The sequence below is a fragment of the Schistocerca cancellata genome, chromosome 4 (genome assembly GCF_023864275.1).
Source record: "Schistocerca cancellata isolate TAMUIC-IGC-003103 chromosome 4, iqSchCanc2.1, whole genome shotgun sequence".
Lineage (NCBI taxonomy): Eukaryota > Metazoa > Arthropoda > Insecta > Orthoptera > Acrididae > Schistocerca > Schistocerca cancellata.
The window spans coordinates 837955318-837976824 of NC_064629.1; the positions used below are offsets into that span (position 1 = coordinate 837955318).

Here is a 21507-nt window from a genome sequence, read left to right on the forward strand (position 1 = left end):
AATACACAGTTTCAGTTCTTCAAACATTTAATTCAACGCTCCCACATCGCGATACTGTGCGAGATTTGATTAACAAATTTCGAAGTACGGGTTCAGTGACAGATGCACCGAAAAATGGTCGTCCTAGCATTTTACGATAAACTACTCGATATTTCCGATAAAATGACCATGAGTCCGAACAAGTCAGTAATAAAGATCGCCCAGGAAATCGATGTTAGTGTCGGAACGGCTCACACAGCTGTAAGGAAAAAATTAGAACTTTTCCCATATAAAGTGACAGTCGTGCAAGAACTGAAAAATACTGATCATGGCATAAGACTGCATTATTGTCAATGGTTCAAAAATTTCGTTCAACAAAATGGACGGGATATTGTTAATGAAACGTTTTTCACTGATGAGGCATGGTTTCATTTATCTGCGTACATGAACTCGCAAAATTCCCGTATGTGGAGTGCTGCAAATCCATTGTGAATTCTTGAGGAACCACTTCATTCTGTGAAAATAAGAGTTTGGATGGCAATTTCTAGACGTCGGATTGTGGGTCCAATATTTTCAACGAAACAATAAACGCACAACAATACTGCAGTGATATTCCGTACCCATTCATAGGAGAATTTGTGTTAAGTGAAATACTGAACGATTATTTTCAACAAGATGGTGCAACCGCGCACACAGCTCGCGTTTCAATGTCACTGCTTGGTGATGTTTTTGGTGATAGCATAATTTCGCAGGGACTTTGGCCTCCACGATCGCCTGACGTAACGCCACCTGACTTTTTCTTCTGGGGTGCAGCGAAAGCAATTATCTGTAATAACCGTCCAAAATGCATCGTTGAATTGAAAACTGCGATATCCACTTTCACTGCATCTGTTACAGAGGAAATCTAACAGCTTGCGTATGGAAACATGATTAGACGAATTGAATTGTGTATTCAACAACAGGAGGGACACTTTCAACATTTAATGTTAAAAAATTGTAAGTAAAAATGAATATCCAATAAATTAATAACTTGTATTTCACTGAGTTTCATTTCGGTATATTCACTGCGGCATACGGCACGCGCGGCTAACAATCATACAGCATTGCGGAGAGACTTTTTGAACACCCCGTATAACATCGGTTATTTAGCCCCATTGCTAAATAAATAAAGTTTTGCATTTTCTTGTAGGGGAGTTGGGATCTGTGGTTGTTCCCTGGTGCTATAGGTATTACTCGGGATAACGTTGAGGTAAAATTAAATAATTGTAAACTGATTGTTGTCGTCTGTTGTACCTTCAGTCATTTAACTTACATGGAGGAACTATAAGGTGGAAAAACATCCCCGGAAACACCAAAAACACAAGGCATTAACATGCCTAATACGGTATAGGAAAACCATTGGCATTCAAAACAACCACCTCTTGTCTCATCAAATAGTGAAAGATAACAATTTTCATTTTCAAGAGAAAAAGAGACCGATAATACGTTTGCTAAAGAACAAATCGCTAGGGGAAGACTCGATAACTGCTGAAATATGGACTAACACATAAAGCAATACATTATAGAATTATGGACCCAAAATTATATCTCGAGTTTACTGAAGTATGTAAACTTTGACCAAAGATGTTCTATGACCGCTCCAAAGCTCGCTCCGAGACGTCAGTGAACATTGTATGGTTCGCTGTCGAACCGCGTAATGATAACGTTAGCGGAATTTAGGAGCGATAGTCCGCGATGTAAGGTTTCGTAGAATACTCCGTGAATAAATTCCCGATAAAAAAAAAACCCACCAAAGTAAAGTTGTGATGGCGTTCAGTCGGCAAACAATGGTTTCAGCCGTGCTAGGTTATGTGACAGATGTCAGTCGATTTACGGATACGTATAGTTTCACTCGCGGTATATCAGCAATTGTGCTACTGACTGTTCGATGTTGCAACTTGTGAACATTAAATATAATTCTCTATAATTGCTTTGGTGCAGGAAGTTATAAGATGAAAGAATAATATTACTTATTGTTCCCGGTGATGGGTATAGTTACGCCTATATCGTTCAGGCACTATTAATTGTAGTTTTCATTATTGTGCAACATGCGTACATCATGTACCGCAGTCGTGTTTTTCATGGTGATATGCTCTCACCCCCAGGTGAGTTTCGTTTGGCATTCATCATATGGTTCGAAGGAACTAAAAAGTAAATATAATTGTATGTGCGCACCCTTTAGTGAATATAAGATGATATCTAGCATTGCGTCTCTGTTTTTTTAGGTGTCACATCAAAATTTCTGCGACAGCTGATTTTACAGAATTAAAGTGAAGGAAATTGGTATACTTTCTCATCTTAGTAAAATCGAGAAAGATGTTCCAGTGGTGTAAATGATCGCTTGATGCTTAGACGAATGTGTTCTTAGTCGTTACCATTGGGATTCCTCCCCGTCGAAATTAATACCATGTTATGGAAAAATCAGTAATTACTGTCAGTTGATTATATCAAGAGACGAACGGATGCCAGAAATCCTTCATGTGTAATTTCATTTCACTGTTAATCCTTGTATTTGTTGCGGCCAGGTGGAAAAAAATACCCCCTCCCCCAGCAGGAATATGTAGAAACATTTTGGAATACACTTAATCCGTCGTCTGTTTTTACACACATTAAATTTCACATAATTGGCGTTTATCCTTAAGTGCCAGAAAACAAAGGCCTGGTGTTCGATCCATTGCAGCCCTAGAATTTGTATATGTCACTTTTCACGTCTTTCACCCATGTCTGTGTGAAATATGCTGAGCTGTATAATGTTTGAGTCCATGCCAAACTGAAGGCCCACGTATAACTGGTTGGGATAACATCCTGAATTTTTTTGTCTGTCACATGCTTAAAATGTAAATTTGTTTCAGTAGATTTAATTTATTCATTTCCTTGTGAGTAGTAGTGAATGAAGTTAGCTATCATCATTTTAAAATAGGATTCTTGTTCCTTAATGCCGCCAAATTTCAATGTATAAATGGTTCCTGGATATCTCTCTCATAAATTCAATATTGACTGACCAGAAGCTCACTTAATATATTAAAGAAAGGTATACCATCAGTTAATATGGCTATAGTAAGTTGTGCTGATGCTCACATCTTCCTGAAACTTTCCTAATGAGTTTAATTTCCTCGTACTGCTTTGATTGTTCATGTGAAAGTCAGTGGCTTTCTTTGTTATTTATTTATTCTGCTCACCTGATTATAAATATCTTTAAATTGATTATATATACCCTCATTCTGTGTTATTTTTTTCTGTCTGTGTTGTGTTTTAAGCATGTGCTTGTTGCATAAGGGAATATAAATTAACTAACAATCTAAAATTCCTGAATGGGGGCATTTTCAGTAACATTAAGTATGCATTCCATCCTGTCACTATTCTAAAATTTCATTAATTAGAATAAACTGACTCGTATTCATTTATCTTTAACATTCCTCTGGTTTTGTTATGTATATAGTGGAAAGTGTCACCTAAGATATGTGGGTAATATGCACTTTTTGATGCACATACATTTGTGGGTTTTGTCATTGTGGGTGTAATATAAACCAGGGTGTAGGATAATTTGAAAAGTGACAGTTTATTTATGAGTAAGCAAGACCAGCTATTTTGAATGCAAAATAAAGGTTGTCGTAAGACTGAACTGAACTGTAGTGTAGTGAGAGATCTAGTATCATAGTTGGCAATATTATCTGTATATACAATTTTCAGTATGCTTCTCTTTATAAATAACCAAAACTTTAAGATAAATTCAGAAACACTGTATTGCATAATAGATAAATCTAACAAGTATGAGGGCCTGCTGAAAAGTAATGCCCAGGAATTTTTTATGTGAAAACTCTTAAAGCATTTTAAATAAAACAAACTTGATTAACATTCTATGTCACTATTCTTCATGTCTACATATTTATTTCTCAGCATAGTCACCCTGGCGATGGACACATTTCTTGCAGAGAGACTACTTCGTTTATACCATCACTCTGGAACGTTTGACTTTGTTGATGGGGCCACAACCTCATCTCTGATTGCACTGATTCATCACTGTCAAAATGAAGTTCTTGAAGATGTTATTTCTGTTTTGGAAACAGATGAATATTGGATCGGACCAAGTCAGTACTGTATGGAGGATGATCGACAACAGTGAACGCGAGGTGTCGGAGTGTTGCAGATGTCGCAGTACTTGTGTATGGTCTGGCGTTGTCATGCTGAAAGAGAGGGTGCTCAGTGTGTGGACATACTCTTTGAATTCGTGCTTTTTCAGAGTTTGTTGTGGTGTCTTTAGGAATGACTTCCAAATGCAGCACACCATGAACATTCCAGAACACTGTGAGCATGATTTGCCTGCTGATGGCATGGTCTTGAACATTTTTGGCGGTTGTGATTCTTTGTTGCAGAACTCCATTGACCTGTCACAAGGTTGTTAAGAAGCCCATCACCCTCATGCTCAAAACACAAAAGAAATTGTTGACAGATGTCGAGAAAGTAGATTACAGCAAGCTGTTTCTTGTGCACCGACAGTGAAACAGCATCATGTTTCACACTAAAATTTGGAGCCCTGTGCTGGCAGAGGGTTGCAGCTTGTCAGTAAAGTGAGAAAGTCAACCAAGTAATATGCATGATGTGTAATACCTCAGCTGATATTGAGAACAGAACCAAACATTTGGAGCCATTACTATTCAGCACACCCTCATAGTATTGTGTATATTACATACATTGTCCATGCGTTGAATGTGAAAAAGTCTGGTAAAGACCATAATTAATTTAAAACTCTTTACTTCATTTGCAAATAAAGTATGTAAAAGAAAGACAAACTGAAGCTGAGTGAAGTGGAGTAGCTTCTCCCTCTGTTTTTTCTTATGAATACCTAAAAAATTTCAACCAGTAGTAACCTTGTGGTAATTTACTTGTTAAAATTATTGAAAACTGGAGTGTAATATGATTGCTATTAACAATTGTCCAGTACTTGATTCTGGCACCTATATTAATTTGAATGTAATTACTAATTTTATCAGAAGTACTTCAGTCTTTAAGATTCTAAAACAACCCAGTATGCAATGTTTTACCATCGTAGTCTTGTAATACCTACATCTACATAGATACTCTTCAATCCACCATATGGTGCATGGTAGAGGGTACCTGTACTACTACTAGACATTTCCTTTCCTGTGCAATTTCTAAATAGAGCGAGGGGAAAGTGAATGTCGTTATGCCTCCATATGAGACCTCTCATCGTCCTTACGCCCAGTGCATGTTGGAAGCAGTAGAATCATTCTGCATTCAGCTTCAAATGCCAGTTCCCTAAATTTTCTTAATAGTTTTCCTTGAAAAGAATTTCACTTTCCCTTCAGGGATGTCCATTTGAGTTTCCAAAGCATGTCCGTAACACTTAAGTGTTGTTCAAACCAACCAGTAACAAATCTAGCAGACTGCCTCTGAATTGCATTGATGTTCTCCTTTAATTCGACCTGATCTGGATCCCAAACACTCTAGCAGTACTCAAGAATATGTTGCACTAGTGTCATATATGCAGTCTACTATACAGATGAACCACACTTCCCTAGAATTCTCTCAATAAATCAAAATCGACCATTCACCTTTCCTACCACAGTCCTTACATGCTCGTTCCGTTTCATATCACTTTGCAGTGTTACACACAGATATTTAAATGGTGTGACTGTGTCAAGCAGGACACTACTAATGCTGTATACGAACATTACAGGTTTGTTTTTCCTACTCATCTGCATTAACTTACATTTTTCTACGTAAAAAGAGCTAGCTATCATTCATCACACTAACTAGAAATTTAGTCTGTCATCTTGTATCCTCCTACAGTCACTTAACTCTAACACCTTACCATACACTGCAGCAGAAGCAGCATCAACAACAAATAACTGCAGATTACTGCTTACCCTGTCCACCAGAGCATTTATTTATATAGAAAATAATAGCGGTCCTATCACACTTCCCTGGGGCACTCTTGACGATACCCTTGTTTCTGATAAACAATTGCCATTGAGAACAATGCACTGGGTTGCATAACTTAACAATTCTTTGAGCCACTCTCATATCTGTGAACCTATTCCATATATCAGTAGTTTCTTTTACAGCCTGAAATGGGGGTACCGTGTCAAATGCTTTCTATTAATCTAGAGATATGGAATCTACCTGTTGCCCTTCATCCATTATTCACAGTATGTCACATGAGATAAGGGCAAACAGAGCTTTGCACGAGCGATACTTTCTAAAATCATGATTTGTAGACATAAGATTCTTGGTCCCAAGAAAACGTATTGTATTCAAATGGAGATGTGTTCAAGGATTCTGCAGCAAACCGCTGTTAGGGCTACTGGTCTGTAATTTTGTGGGTCTGTCCATTTGCCCTTCTTATACACAGAAGTCACTTGCACTTTTTTCCAGTCACTTGGAACTTTGCTCTGAATGAGAGATTCATGATAAATGCGAGCAAAATAAGGGGCCAGTGCCATAGAGTACTCTTTGAGAAACCTAATTGGTATTCCATCCGAACCTGGTGACATATGTTTTCAACTCTTTCAGTTGTTTCTCTATGGCAGGGATGTTAACTACTATGTTGTCCATACAGCAGTTTGTTAGATGGTCAAACGACGGTATGTATGATTCTCTTGTGTGAGTGAATTCTTGAACGTGAAATTTAAAACTTTGGGTTTTGTTTTTCTGTCTTCATCTGCCGTACTAGACTGAAAGACGTAGACCCACTCAGCGATTTTACATAGGAGCAGAATTCACTAGTTCTGTGCCAAATCTTTTGCTAAGATGTGATGCTGGTAGTTGTTCTATGCTTCATGCATAGATCTTTTCACAGATGCAGGAATCTCAACTAATATGGTTTTTATTGTTCTTTTTAAGATGGTTTAGTCCTCTGTTTTTAACATGTTGACTGCCATGAGACCAGCACCACCCACAGCAGAGCTGTCTGCTGTGGCCAAAAGCAGCCACGTGGCAGTCACCATTTTAAATGAAATTTTGTGTGTTTGGAATGTAAGAAGAATTAATTTGACGTTTTTCTTATTTGGGCAAAACTGTGTGCATTTAACACAGTAAGATGATTTGAGCTTCTATGACAATTTCCAAGTTATCCAAGAGACCAGGATTTCCCAAAATGTGTTCTGAAGGAAGTGAATAACTGCTCCTTGAAAAGCTATTAATAGCATGGTATTTTTCTGACGTTGTGATGATACTATTTTTTTTTCAAATTTTGTTGTTGTTTGTGTGTCATTATTTATGATTTAAAACTGAAGTAATCACTGAATAAAACAAGTTTATCTAACCTTTAAAAACTTTACTAACTTTCAAAATAAACAGGGTGTTCCATCGAACTACCAGGTTTCACAGAGTGATACAGGCAGATGAAACTGACAAGGGGGAGGGGGGGTTAAGAATAACATTAATCCTACATTTGTTCATTGCAATGTCATGGACAAAAATATTAATTGTTAGAGCATCTGTGGAGTAAATTTTGTTTTGATTTTTAGATGTGTAGATGAATTTTTGGCTAATTGGAAAACAGTGACCATTTGTATTTCTTTGAGTATTATGGTAACCATGAAGTATATGAGGTACAGAGAAAGTAAGACATTATTAGTAGGAAAGCAAATTACATGAAATATAAGTAAATGGAAGAACAGGTAGCAATACAGCATGTGAACATTTCTTCTGAACACATTCTTCTGCTCTATAAACATATTTTTCCTTAATAATTAGCTGCTTGTGTGACAGAGAAGAAGAAAAAATACTTTTTTCTGAACAAAATAAAAGGAAACAAAGTTGAAAACTAATAAGAGGCAGTTAAGAGTTCGAGAAAGCAGTTGGACAAAGGTATTGCTCCAGATTGTTTGAATCAAGTTGAGGCACATTTTTATTTAAAAAAATACATTGACTAGATACAGTTTATTCATGATCTACAAACACACTAATGACAAAATGACCATGGGTAAGAATGTAGCAAAGAATACAATGAAACCTGTTGGCTATCAACAATTACACTATTCGTGAGTGCCACATGATCACTAGAGTGACCATGACATGTCAGTTAAGCATATTTTAAACTTCGAAAATAGTGGGACCTCTATGGGAGTTTTGGGTGGAGTTGTGCTTGCCAACTCAACAAAAGTATTACAGCTTAACTTAATGTAGACATTGAGTTGCACCACAGATCAGTCTATTGCCTCAACTTTCGTTAAACAAATAAAGAAAAGGACTTGGTGCTGACATCACAGGCAACTTCCTCATTACATTAGTAGTCAAAGCAGAACAGTGGGATCGGAAACACCACTACACCACAGGCTGGCAAAATTTTTGTATGTGATTGTATGTTGAAATATACTGTGTTCCATCAAGTAGTAGTTGTAATATAAACACTTTTGTCATCTGTTTCGTATATTTCACTTGTTCACTAAATGTATAAACAGTAGTGCAAGTAGTAGAGAGTAACAAATTTCTAAAATCCAGCTGGGTAATGTAATTAAATGTGTGTCTAACTGTCGAACTCTATAATGTTTGGTGACTGATTTGGCAAACATCCTGCAACATTGAAATGAATATCTTGCTTAGTATACAGCAATCTCTCATGAATTAATATTACGTTAATCAAATATCAGATCAGAACATTATAAAATAAAGTACCAGGAAGATGATTCTTGAGTTGCCACCAATGTGCATTGCTTGTTATTGACCATATGTGTTGGGACTGTACTGTGTTATTTAGATTAACCATCTTGGTGTATAGTTGTATCTTGAGAGAGGTCTTTCTCATGGAATTAGGTCTTGTGAAGACTATGATGTAATCAGTGGTATGGAATGAACCTTTCTAAGCTGCAGGATTATTATGTGGACTACTAGGTGGGCTTACTTTGAGAAAGGTAGTTACCTAGTTGCAGCAGGAAACACACATAAATTTGATGGCATTGTAAAATCCTTATCAGTTTAAAAGTCTGGAGTGCCCACAACTTTATTGAATGAAATCACATACTGCTTAAAAAATTTAGGCAAATAAAACCCCACCTGAGGGCTATCTCTCTTTAATATTCTGAATAACAGCCTACTAATTTTACAAGTACATGGGCATAGAAAGGACTGTGAAAATGGAAACCCAGCACTTCATATTCCAAGGCAAATGCATTTAAGACATGGTCTGACAACATGTAATCAGGCATACAGTAGGTAAAACTGATATGCAAAAGCATGAGGTGATCATAATAAACTGCTTGTAGTTAAAGTTCTCTGCGACCAGTATGTCTGCAGAGCCAAATAAGATTCCCGAATATATCCTATAAAATAGAAAAGGATGAACTGATGCTTTATCGTTGTTTCATTTTTCATGACCTAAAATAATGTTCACGCACTAGAAAGCTTGAAAAGTCACAGCAATAGCAATTCGTAATGCTAGCCCAGAGTCAGTAAGTGATTACAGATCAGTTAAGTCATACATCCAGTCTGAATGTAAATGGAGCATCTCACAGCTATATATTTAAGTGAAATTCTTAATAAAAAATACTCATTTTTGGACGATCAACATACCTTTGAAGGAGGCTATTCATGTGACAGTAAGTCATTTGTAAGCTGTACTTTAAAATGTTAATGAGGCATTAGATAATGGATCAGTAGCAGAAATGGCATTAATACACATAGCAAAAAGTTCTTGTTGTTTAACTCCATAGTGATAGAGTGACCCCCCCCCCCTTTTTTTTTAAAAGGTGTGTGTGTGTGTGTGTGTGTGTGTGTGTGTGTGTGTGTGTGTGTGTGTGTGTGTGTGTGTGTGTGTGTGTGTGAGAGAGAGAGAGAGAGAGAGAGAGAGAGAGAGAGAGAGAGGGGGGGGGGAGGGAGGGGGGTGGCAAGGGGGGGGGGGGAGTTACTCTTCGCATATTTTTTAATATTTGCCACTGTTGTTGGGCTTCAGTGTTAGAATATTTGTAAATGATTGTCATATTTATAGAGAAAATTTCTCTGGTTAAAATGAGCTGGCATGCTAGCGATCTCAACCATACAAATGTTCATTAGACAATGCAGTAAAAATTAATGTAAAAAAGAAAATTTGAACAGTTTAAAAGAAAAAAGAGCATTCAAAGTTAGTTGCTAAGAGATAAGAATTACTGTATGTAACTTTAAAGCAACCAGTATTTGAATGCAGCACTTTTTACTTTGGTTGAGACTTACAAAAGTATACAAAATACAAATTATTCAATGATGTGCCTTTATACACATGAACTGGGGTTGTCCTATGACAATGATCAGATACTTATGTTGCCAAGTGCTGCAATACCAAAAGATGTGTGTGTTTTTTTTACAAATTGTACACGTGAAAGAGAACACTAGGAATTATACTGGTCTGTTAGATTAGGAATGCAAATTTAAATTTGGGCCCCAAAGATTGTTTTGTGGATGGGGAAGTTGCCAATTTGAACAGGTTAACTGCTCAGATCTTGCTTCTATTCTCAACAGTGATGTGCAGTTTCAAAATCAGCCTCACAAAATATTGTTTGCTGTGGCCCTTTTCCTTCTTTCTTGAACATTTGTTGTTTAATTAGTTAAACATTGTGATTTGCCATCAGGATACATTCCCATTCTAAAATCTGCTATAAATAAATATACATGGTGGTATTCTAGAAAGGAGATCACATACGGGCACACTGAAAATGTCAAATCCATTGTTGGAATGCATCTTCCTAGACTGGCTGTGCCACCATACAGGACTGAACCATGTGAAACATTCCATCTGTAAATGTGCTTTGGATAAAATTTAATGTATGAGTCGCATGGCCACATTCAAATATTTGTATAACATGAAATGGTTGCATTTGTCACATACTGCTAGTGTCACATGCCTAACAGGTTCCACTGATTGAAAGCTGGTTGCATATACTTAGATCAAACAATGTAGTAAGGGTGGAGCAAAAAGAGAAAATAATTGTAGGATGACAGCACCAGTGCACAGTGGTAAGCTGAGACATGTGTTACTGATCACAATAACGGCAGTGCAGCATGCTGCTGGCTATTCGTGATCATTCAGCAGCAGGGGCACACTGTACTCTGTATCACAAGAGAAGATCCATAACAGTCAGCACTGATGTTGCCATATGTGAACCATGAAGTGCAAACAGCTGTCACAACATTCACTGAAGACCACAGGTGCCTAACACTGAAGCACTGCTGTATTGCCATAAAAAATGTAAACAGAGAATATACACTGAACAGAGACATTATTTTTTAACTTTTTCAGCTGGTTTCAGAAACATGCATGTCCATTATCAGTGTTTTATCATGTGGCAGGATGACCCTATATCATATACAAGAACCACTGCTAAAAACTTTAAAAAACTTCCCTGTACTGTGGAAGGCAACTACAATGTAAATGCAGTGCTGCACGCCAGACAGAGATAGTTCTTGCGTGTTATTTGCAGTTATCCGGTCGCATCATAGAGCACTGATAATTTAAATATAATTTTCTGTAGCTGATCTGCAAATAAAGATCAGAGGACAAAATTTTAACTCTTTGGTGGATATTCTTGCCCAATAAAATGGATTTACAGCTGTAGACACAATCCAGGCACCCACCACGTGGAAGAGCCACATTAACTATCAGCGATCTTCTCTTGCCATATGGTCTATAGTGCTCTGCTTTTGTCTTATTGTGTGGGTAAAGAAAATTCAGGCCCTGGGCTTAGATTTTCACCATTATTAAATTGTGGTTTTATAGAAATGAAGTTGTGATCTTTTAAACTAAGGCCTTTCACAGACACTCTGCTGGAATTTGATTGTTTCTAGTGATAAACTGATGTTGCTTATGAATCACACAGTCACCCTTATGTGTCAGAGTAATAAAATAAACAAAGAAAATTTCTGGAATTGTTGGGACACAGATCTTCACATTTTCTAAGAATATCCACTGCACACTGAGTATGTGATTGTATGTAGGAGCAAGCCGAACATGTGATGGGAAACTTCAGAATACAACTCCAAGAAGCATAATTCGACGATGTTCAACTGGTATAAATTTTATAAACACATATTGTCAACAAATGGCATAGTTCTTCTTTGTTGACAGAATCTTTCTGACAAAGTATTGCATTTCCCTAATTGATATTAATCTTCATCAATATGACAGTCTTCAAGCATAAATCACTGAAATTTACTCACCAATCATATGTAACAGAACTGCTCATTTGAAATTTTATAAAGTTTCTTCTGTGTACTCAGCGATCTTCAACTTTTCCTTTTGTCATGTTTCTGTTCTGGAAAAAAAGTTGTCCATTGGTATTCCAGGCGCACAGTTAAAGATATTTACGTTAAAATTATTTCCTTGCTCTTGGGCATATGTACTTGTCCACTGATAGATTTTGGTGACAAAGATGAAGAAGTAGAACATCAACTACTTCATTGTGTGTGGGTGGAGGGAGTCAGACAGGTGATGGTGTACTATGGGGAAATTCATGTGATAAAGATGCAATTACTTGAACCCATAGTATAAGACGTGTGGGATTTTTCTGATAAAACATCTGAGAATGTTGGCTGTAATACCTACTAATGTGAAGATAGCACAGGCCAACGACAATTTTTTTTTTAACTTTTCTTACTTTGATAGCTGATCTTTATAGATTTTAATGAACTGAATCCAAATCTAACCTTAGTTTGTTCGTATCGCCCATAGTTTTCGAGCAGTATGCTTTTTATTATATAGTATAAAAATTCTGTGCTATACGGTAAACGGGGAAATTAATGAAACACTTTGTTACAACATAAGCATAGTTTGTATTTGCAGTAAGCTACTTAAAACAATGATAAGTGTTAATAGAGGTTTCACTTGTCGGCTGGAATTGAGTTTGTATTATTTTGTCTTTTTTCTGTGAAGCTTCTTGTGTAGCTTTTTCTACGATGAGTCACTTGCTGAAGTTCTTGGTGAAGTGACCAACAGTAGTCCCCCATCGTATTGGTGTTCCAGCGGCCTTGGTAGTGTTTTGCCATCCCTTTAATGTCCTCGTGAAAGTGCTCCTTGCTCCTCAGTAACATCTCCCATATTATCCGGGAAGTAATCAAGTTGACTGTTCAAAAAGTGAACTTTCAGGCTCATCAAACATCCTAAAGTTTTAAACTTCTTTAATGTTGTAGCTATAATAGAAACATATTCTGGGTCTTTTTTGTGTCCTAATAACTTTGTAATGACTTGCTTGAATGATACCCGTGCTTCTTTCTCATTTAAGGTCATTGTGGATTCAAAGTTAACATCAGACATCAATTTTCTAATGTCAGGTCCGATAAAGATGCCTTCTTTTAGTTTAGCTTCTGCAAGGTGTGGAAACTTTTGTCAGAGATACTTAAAACTTGGTCCATCTTTAGGCAAAGCCTTTACAAACTGTGGTTCATCTAAATCAGATTGTACATCAGAAAATACTCCTGTTGGAATAGAATTTAAATCATGTGGTGGTTCAGAAACCGGCAAATCTACACCGTGCCCTACTGGTCGGATGGCGGACTGAAGGTTAGGGTAGCTTATTACCTTTTTGTTTTGTGAATTATGACCAGTAATATCAACACTGCAAAAGTAGCAGTTATCGGAATGATTTATTGACTCCCTCCATATCATATGAACAGCAAATCTAAAGGCTTTTTTTCTCCTTTTTGGATAATTTTCTCAGGTCTTCAACACACACATAACATACCTTATGTGTCGCCCAAGATTTATTTTGATCACCAAGTTTAGATCCAAAGTTTGTAACGTTTCTTTGGTGTTTTTTTTACCACAAATTCACCACAAATATAGCAGAAACTGTCAGCAGAGTTTTTACAACCATGATAGACATGGTACCGAGCACATGTACAGGAAACTGGAAAGTGAGGTTAGGCTGACAGTAAACAAAACACCATCTGTTAACACAAAAATAGAATCAACCTTTTTCGCCAGCAAATGTTTTTCAGCACTGGTACCAACGTCATCTACATTCATTACACCTCCTTTTTAAATTATTTTAACTATATAAAAGCTGTTAAATTGTTTAAAAATCGCTTAATTTAATAAATTTAACTATACAATGTGAAGAAATGGTGGGTGATACAGTTTTTTAAGTATCATGTTTGGATTTACCACCCTAAAAAACATAAGAATAAGGTATTTTCAACAAAAAAGTTTTTTCCATTGTTTGCCTGTGTAGTTAATGGGTTACATATTCTTCTGAAATGTGCATCAAGCAAATGGAGAAAACTAAGCACTCCATTTTTTAAAATTATTTTTACCAGGCAATTATTCTAAAATGAGCCATTTTTCAGAATGTGATCACCTTTGATGACAAAAATAGTGGAAGAGAACGGTTAACACCTGTACCGAAGCTCATTGTAGAACATTGTTCTTATTGGTTCAGTACTCTAATTGCTCCTAAAGTTTTAATGTTTCTATCTGATATCCGACAAGAAGTACCTTAGTTTTTAAAAACTTTGTTAGGTCCTAGCAAAAATAGGACACTGCATATCATTCTAAAGACAGAGAGAATGAGGGACTATTTGTGGATAATGCTGTTGTATACAGAGAACTTGGAGCACTTGAGAATTGTAGTGAAACACAGAATGACCTTCAGAGGAGCGATGCTTCATGCATAGATTGGAAGTTGACCCTTAACAGAAACAAATGTAACACATTGGGCATAAAGGGTCAAAAATGATTACTTGATTTCCAAACAGTCTTGAGAAGCAGTCACATTCATTAAATGTTGGGCATTATGCATATTGATTGATATAAAGTGGAATGACCACATAAAACTAATTGTACAAAAGGTAGATATCAAGTAGATTCAATGACAGAATCTCCAGGAAGTGTAGTCCACCCACAAAGGAGGTAGGTTTAGATTAGATACACTTTTAATTCCAATTGATCCATAGTGAACAGATCCTCCAGGATATAGAACATGTTAGAACAACAAGAATAGGCAATAAATATTGACAATGAAAAACAGATATGTGTATGCTAATGTACCTTCTACAGATTCCAAGTTGAATGATCATCTTGGATGTAGAATGAGTGAAAAAAATTAACATATTTTCATTCGTGAGGTAATAAACACTGAATAGAAGAATCATTTTGCAACAGTTATTTACAATAAACACACACACACCAGTTGTTTCTACTAAGAAATTCATCAATGTAGTAGAAAGAGTTGGTCACCAATAAATCCCTTAGGTTCCTCTTAAACTGAACTTTACTGGTAGTTGAACTTCTAATGATTGCTGGCAAGTTATCGAAAATGTTTGTTCCTGAAAAACGCACACCTTCTTGGACCAAAGTTACTTTAAATCTTTGTGAAGATTATTCTTATTTCTAAAAGTGAGTCCATGAACTGAGCTGTTGGTCTGAAAAACAGATATATTTTTAATGACAGATTTCATTAAAGAATAAATATATTGGGAAGCAGTAGGTAACATCCATAAAAGGATATTGTGATTTACACTGTCAGATGCCTTTGACAGATCACAAAACATACCACTAGCCTGTAATTTGTGTAATGAATTAAGTACATTTTCACTGTATGTGTAGATAGTATTCTCACTATCAGCACTCAAGAAACTTTATTGTCATTTTATCATAACCACTAGAATTTTTTTATTTTAAAAATTTTATGATGGACATTACTTCTGCTTAGGTAGTGTGGGTCATATTCATGTTAGTGAAGTTCGGTGTACTGTGTGGTCTGAGGTACTCCATGGCAGTATACCAAACCTGACAACCCTATCTTTTCAGTAACAGTTACAAAATGTTTCGTAAAATGTTTCACAACACAGCAAACATCTGTTATCAATGTATCATTTGCTCTTAATATTATTTGCACTTCTTCATGTCTGGTTCTACTAGTCTTCTCCTTCACTAAATCCTGTATTGTTTATTATTTTGTTATCTAATGTGATTACCTATTTCTTGTAATGTAGGCCTATTTCTTTTGACATCTGTATTACTATAATTAATATTTTGCAGCATGTAATGTGCTATAGCATCATCGTCATCAGAGTGTTTTCTGACTAACAGATACAGTTTCCATTTTGTTTTATGCGATATCTTCATTCCTTGAGTAATCCATAGTTTCTTTGTAGATGTTGGTCTAATATGGGTTAGTTTTGAGAGAAAATAGTGTTCAAATAAGATAAGTAGGCCTGCTTTATTAACAGAAGTGTTGTATTTTTGATTCATGCCATTAGTGCTGTATAGATCACTCCAGTTCCTGCTTTTGAAGAAATTCTTAAAATAATCAATTTTTTTCATACTGACCAGCATCTTGAATTCAGATTTAACTTATTTTATATCCTTTTCAGTATTAACATTCAACAAAAGGAACTGCACGTCATGGTCAGAGGGACCATTGACAATTCGTTTTTTAGTGTAAGTTTGTTCATCAGACCTCTTTAAAAATATTAGCAATGACTTTGTGGGCAATTAGCTACCCTAGTTGGGAAGTTTATGCTGGGGATTAAGTCAAATGATAGTATTATAGATTCTAATAATTTCTTGCTGGGACAGTTTTTAAGAAAATCTTTGTTGGAGTCCTCAGCAATCACTATCTATTTATTTATTTTGTGTTAAATAGGTTAGTAGAGCTTCAGGGTGATTTAAGAACAGATTAAAATTACCTGCAGACGCTAGATACACACTTACTGTTGTGAAGCATGAATAGGAAGTTCTACTCCTGTTGTACATGCATCTGTATGCTGTTCTAGACAAAATGTGAGCTTGTCTGTGTTCTTAAATTTATCACAGTTCCTGATGAATGTGGTAACTCCTCCTTTCTCCGTGACTACTCTACAAAAGTGATATGCTAAACAAAATCCTGTAACACTTAACAGACCTATAGCACAAGTCACATGATGTTCAGAGAGGCAGACTATATCAAATGTGTTTGATGACTGTAATTCATCAGTGCAGATAATTAGTTTTAATTTTACTTTTTAATCCTTGAATATTTTGGTGCAGTAAAGACAGTTGACATTCCCCATTGACTCGGTTGAAATTGGATGGAAATAAGATTTCTACTGACAACTGAAAAATTTTGCTTATGCAGCATGCCAGAACTATGTTATTTGGTTTCTTTCTCAAACTGAAGGTTTGTTTCAACTGTAACTCTCTTAATACTTGGTTTCTTTCTGTCCTCGCTACCCTAAGATAGGTGTTTTTCTGAACCCTGTAGCCATTGGTATTTTATCACTCGTGACAGTGCAACTTCCCACTTCCTTTAAACTTTCTGTTATTAACCCAGTCAGTTTACCTTTTCCTTTCCTGTTGAGATGAAGGCCCTGCCCAGTGTAATCCCATATACTGACATAATTGACAGAAATCATGCCGATAAGTTACCTTGCACCCGATAGAAAGAGCTGTTCGCACTCCAAATTAACTGTCCTGACTGAAGGATTCAGATGTGGTCAGTCATGGTGCTTGAGAGCAGATGCAAACTCAACATTGGTATGTGTCAATGTTGATGAAATCTTTGTGAGGTCACACTATGTATTGTACCCAGGATCTCTGTCAGTGCTGTTACCTGGCCCACCCACTATGACAGCAGTGTCCTCCTTGGTGAAGTCTTTGCAAAGTTACCCTAAATCATCTGTCACCTACTCCAGACCAGCACTAGGTCTAAAAAAAATTGTGACCTGGTATTCAGGTCCTAATCTGTACTTCAATAGTTGGCTAACACCTCTATGACAAGAACTCTCTCACAAAGCTCTTGTTTGACTGACACTAAAGTATTGACCCTCAGTGTGGTCCTCTTAACAGATAGGATTAAAAAATAGAGGAGATCCAAAGAAGAGCATCAAGTTTTGTCACATGTCCATTTAGCAAGCACAAAAGTAATGGAGAGCCCATCAAACTCTGGTGGCAGATGTTACAGGAAGGGCATTGTACATCATTATGTTATTTACAGTTAAAATTCTGTGATAGTACTTTGTAAGGAAAATATAGATCGCTGCGTACCATAAAGATGACATTAAGTTGCAGAAAAGCACAATTAAAAGACAATTACAAATTAGCTTTTGGCTGCAGTCATTGTCAGAAAAAGAAACACAGATCATTCATTCATACAAGCAAGCAAACCTCATGCACCTATGACAGCCAACTCTGGCAGCTCAGTCCAGAATGCCAGAGTTGGCAGTCATGTGCGCATGAGGTGTACTTACTTGTGTCAATGAATGGTGTGTGTTTCTCTTTCTTTTTTTGATGACGGCTGTGGCCAAAAGCTAATGTGTAAGTGTCTTCTAATAATGCCTCTGCAATTTAATGTTTCATCTTTACAATAAGCAGCAATCTACATTTTCCTTGCATTGTCACTATTCCAACCTGGATTTTCCATTGTTTGAGATTGTAGTTTCCTAGACGAGTCGATCTATATACTGCTTCCTTCAACATATATCTCACAAAAAGACCATGAGTTTAAAATTAGTGAGATTTGTGCTCTCACAGAGGCTTACCATCAATCGTACTTCCCTTGCACCATTTTGGTTGGAACAAAGAAGGGGAGAAGTCATAGTGATAGAGAAAGCTTACGATCAATCGTACTTCCCTTGCACCATTTTTGATTGGAACAAGGAGGGAGAGGAGTCATAGTGATACACAAAGTACCACTATCACACACTGTAAGGTAGCTTGTGAAGCATAGATGTAGATGTAGATTCAGGAATGTAACACGTAGTGGGACTAGTTTTCCATGTACATACATTTATTAAAAAAATAAAAAAATAATCTGTGGGAACCCATATATCACTAGAACCAAAATGGTACTACTTGGAGACAGCGTATTGTGTCTGTTACAATTTTGTTGAGCTGTAGCACAGCATGACACTAGCTTGAAAGGTCGGCCCCATATCTAGTCTCTGCTCAAGATAAATGAACCACCACTCTGTCCTTGGAGCTATAAGGCTATTTCAGATCTAAGTGCAACAGCACTTAATAGGTATTGACTGATTAGCTATAAAACTGGATGTTAGTAGAGTCCAGAGTGTCGTTGTAACACACAGTGTCTCATTCTGTACATTTTATATTTCATGTTGTTTTAAAAGAGAATCGTAATTTTGGCTTTGTAAGTATTTCACCACCTCTCAACACATGTATCTAGAACATAAGTATTTTGAAATATTAAGAATGCCTTTCTCTAATTACACCAGAAGGAGAATTTGGTGGCATTCTATAAGAAAATAATTAGATGATATAGGAAGCAAGAAGCTTGAAGAGGGGCTCAATATTACATTATGGACAGTTTCCCTGTGCCATTGCCATTAATGCTGTGATAATGTTTCATGCCTATGAAATAAGTTATAATTTGATATGAAGGACGCACGCGCGCGCGCGCACACACACACACACACACACACACACACACACACACACACACACACACACACACACACACAAAGGTGGCTGACGTAAGGATCCCACAAGGATGACCTTAACTGTATTCACCTTGTATGAGGTCGGATAGTGTCAGTATGAAGTAGATATTTTGAAAGAATTATGCCAGGATTTCTTCTCGTGTGTGTGTGTGTGTGTGTGTGTGTGTGTGTGTGTGTGTGTGTGTGTGAGAGAGAGAGAGAGATTTCAGCATGTGTTGCACTACTTGCACTCCAAACTGACCTGTTGGTTCCTGGTAAATTACTAAAATCTTTGGACAAACACATCCACTTGCTGAAGTAACATGTTGGAGAGTGTAAGAATGAATTGTTGGATCATCACTCTACACCACACTTCTTACTGTTTTTCTTTCTTGAAATGCAGATGAATGAAGTTCTTTCTTTCACCAGTTTAATCAGTATTATAAATCTACATATACTCCCAGATATTCATTAAATGCATCACTTAATTGTGAAATGTGTCACACCTTTTATTCAAGTAACTGTTGTTGTCACATATTTTAGGTACTGATTTTGTTACTATTGAACCAAGATGATGTGTCTGTTTAAACCTTGCAGCTAATTCATGAGTAGATTCAGTGAGCTCTATTTTTCAGGCCTTTTCCAATCCCCAAGCACAAATATCCCTGTTGTGAACATTTGTTTGTAGAATATATCTTGCCAACCTGGTTTTTCCAGCAACATAATCATAAAGCATATGAAGTTTTGAGCACTGGTCTTTCTCTGCGTTCTGAGCCACATGACTTAAATATCATTAATGATGTATGTCTTGTATCATATATCATATCATTTGTGAACTATACAGAAGCTCAATGTTTCCATTTTTCCAGTTCTTGGAACATCATTTGCTTTTTTCTATTGAAATAGCATCTCACTTCATCTTCACCGCACTTGGCAGGAAAATGGATGATTGGCTGCCATTATTTCCTAACAACTGTTCTTCACCATCGGTTTCTGGATCACCCATAACATTGTCACAATCAGATAGGTCTTCTACTGTGTACAGGGTCCTCAGTATAGTCCACTGTATTTTTGTCACATGTATTATTACCATTGGTTGCCACTGTTCCACCAGTCACATTGATTATGGATACAGCTGCATTTTTCTCCTTTCCTGTAATGTCTGTAGTTCTTCTTCTGTATTTGTGTTGGCTAATAATTATGCTCTCTATATTTGCAGTATTCATTATTAGGCAATTATGGTGATGTTGCAAGTAACACAAATCACATTAAATTCTGTCACATCACAAATGGGTAGATTAACTGTTGAAGTTGATGCCTCATATATGGAGGCAACTGTTAAATTGGTTTCTCCACCAAGATGGACTGTTTCTTTGGTTCTTCAAGATGTCGCATCAGCATTTTCATTACGTGACCTTTGATACTGTCAGTCTCAACCACAGCATACACTGCAAATTCTGAATTAGCTGTGTAGAATTTTTTTGTGATGGCCGAAGTTAAGACGTCATGCTAATTATGGTCTATTGCAAGCAGAATATCAGATGTTTGTAGTTTGCAGTACAGTTGACTACAGCGCTTACTTTGCAGAATTTTTGTATTCTGCACCTCAAGTATATTCATACAGTTAACAACCTGTGGTAATCCCTCATAAGAGATACTTATAGTAAACATACAACAGAAGAGTTATGTGTGTAGATATACTTCACTGATGACACTATGCTACTTATTGATAATTCAGTAGATAAACTTGAGGTAACAGCAAATAAGGTTTTAAATGCAATGGTGAACTGGTTTGACATTAATGGTCTTTCTTTAAATTATTGTAAAACAAACGACATCCAGTTCCACAAAACATCCAAAGATGAGGAAATGGTAGTAAAAATAGGTGAGCAGACAATAACCAGGGCAGATTCCTCAAAATACCTAGGCTTGCATATTGATAGCAAACTGAATTGGTCAAACCACATCGTGGATCTATGCTAAAGACTAAATTCAACAACATACGCATTGCGCATTGTTTCTTCTTATAGGAATATGGAAACCATGAAGTCAGTGTATTATGGTCACTTTCATGCAATTATGGCATTTGGATTATATTTTAGGGAAAGCAGCCAGTGGCTAAAAAGGTACTGTGTGTACAAAAAA

General features: G+C 36.6%; 1 protein-coding gene across 2 annotated transcripts in view; it reads left to right on the top strand.

Annotated features, from left to right (window-relative positions):
- The window catches only part of LOC126184926 (transcriptional activator protein Pur-beta), a 345282-nt gene that overhangs the window by 213197 nt on the left and 110578 nt on the right, over positions 1-21507 (top strand). Inside the window, exon 1 of one of the 2 annotated variants that reach the window (XM_049927599.1) lies at positions 1627-2123. The exons of the other annotated variant lie outside the window; for it this stretch is intronic. Coding sequence (XP_049783556.1) covers positions 2078-2123 — 46 coding nt within the window. The 5' untranslated portion in view covers positions 1627-2077. Of the gene's footprint in view, positions 1-1626; positions 2124-21507 lie in introns of those variants that run through there. 2 annotated transcript variants of the gene reach the window in all.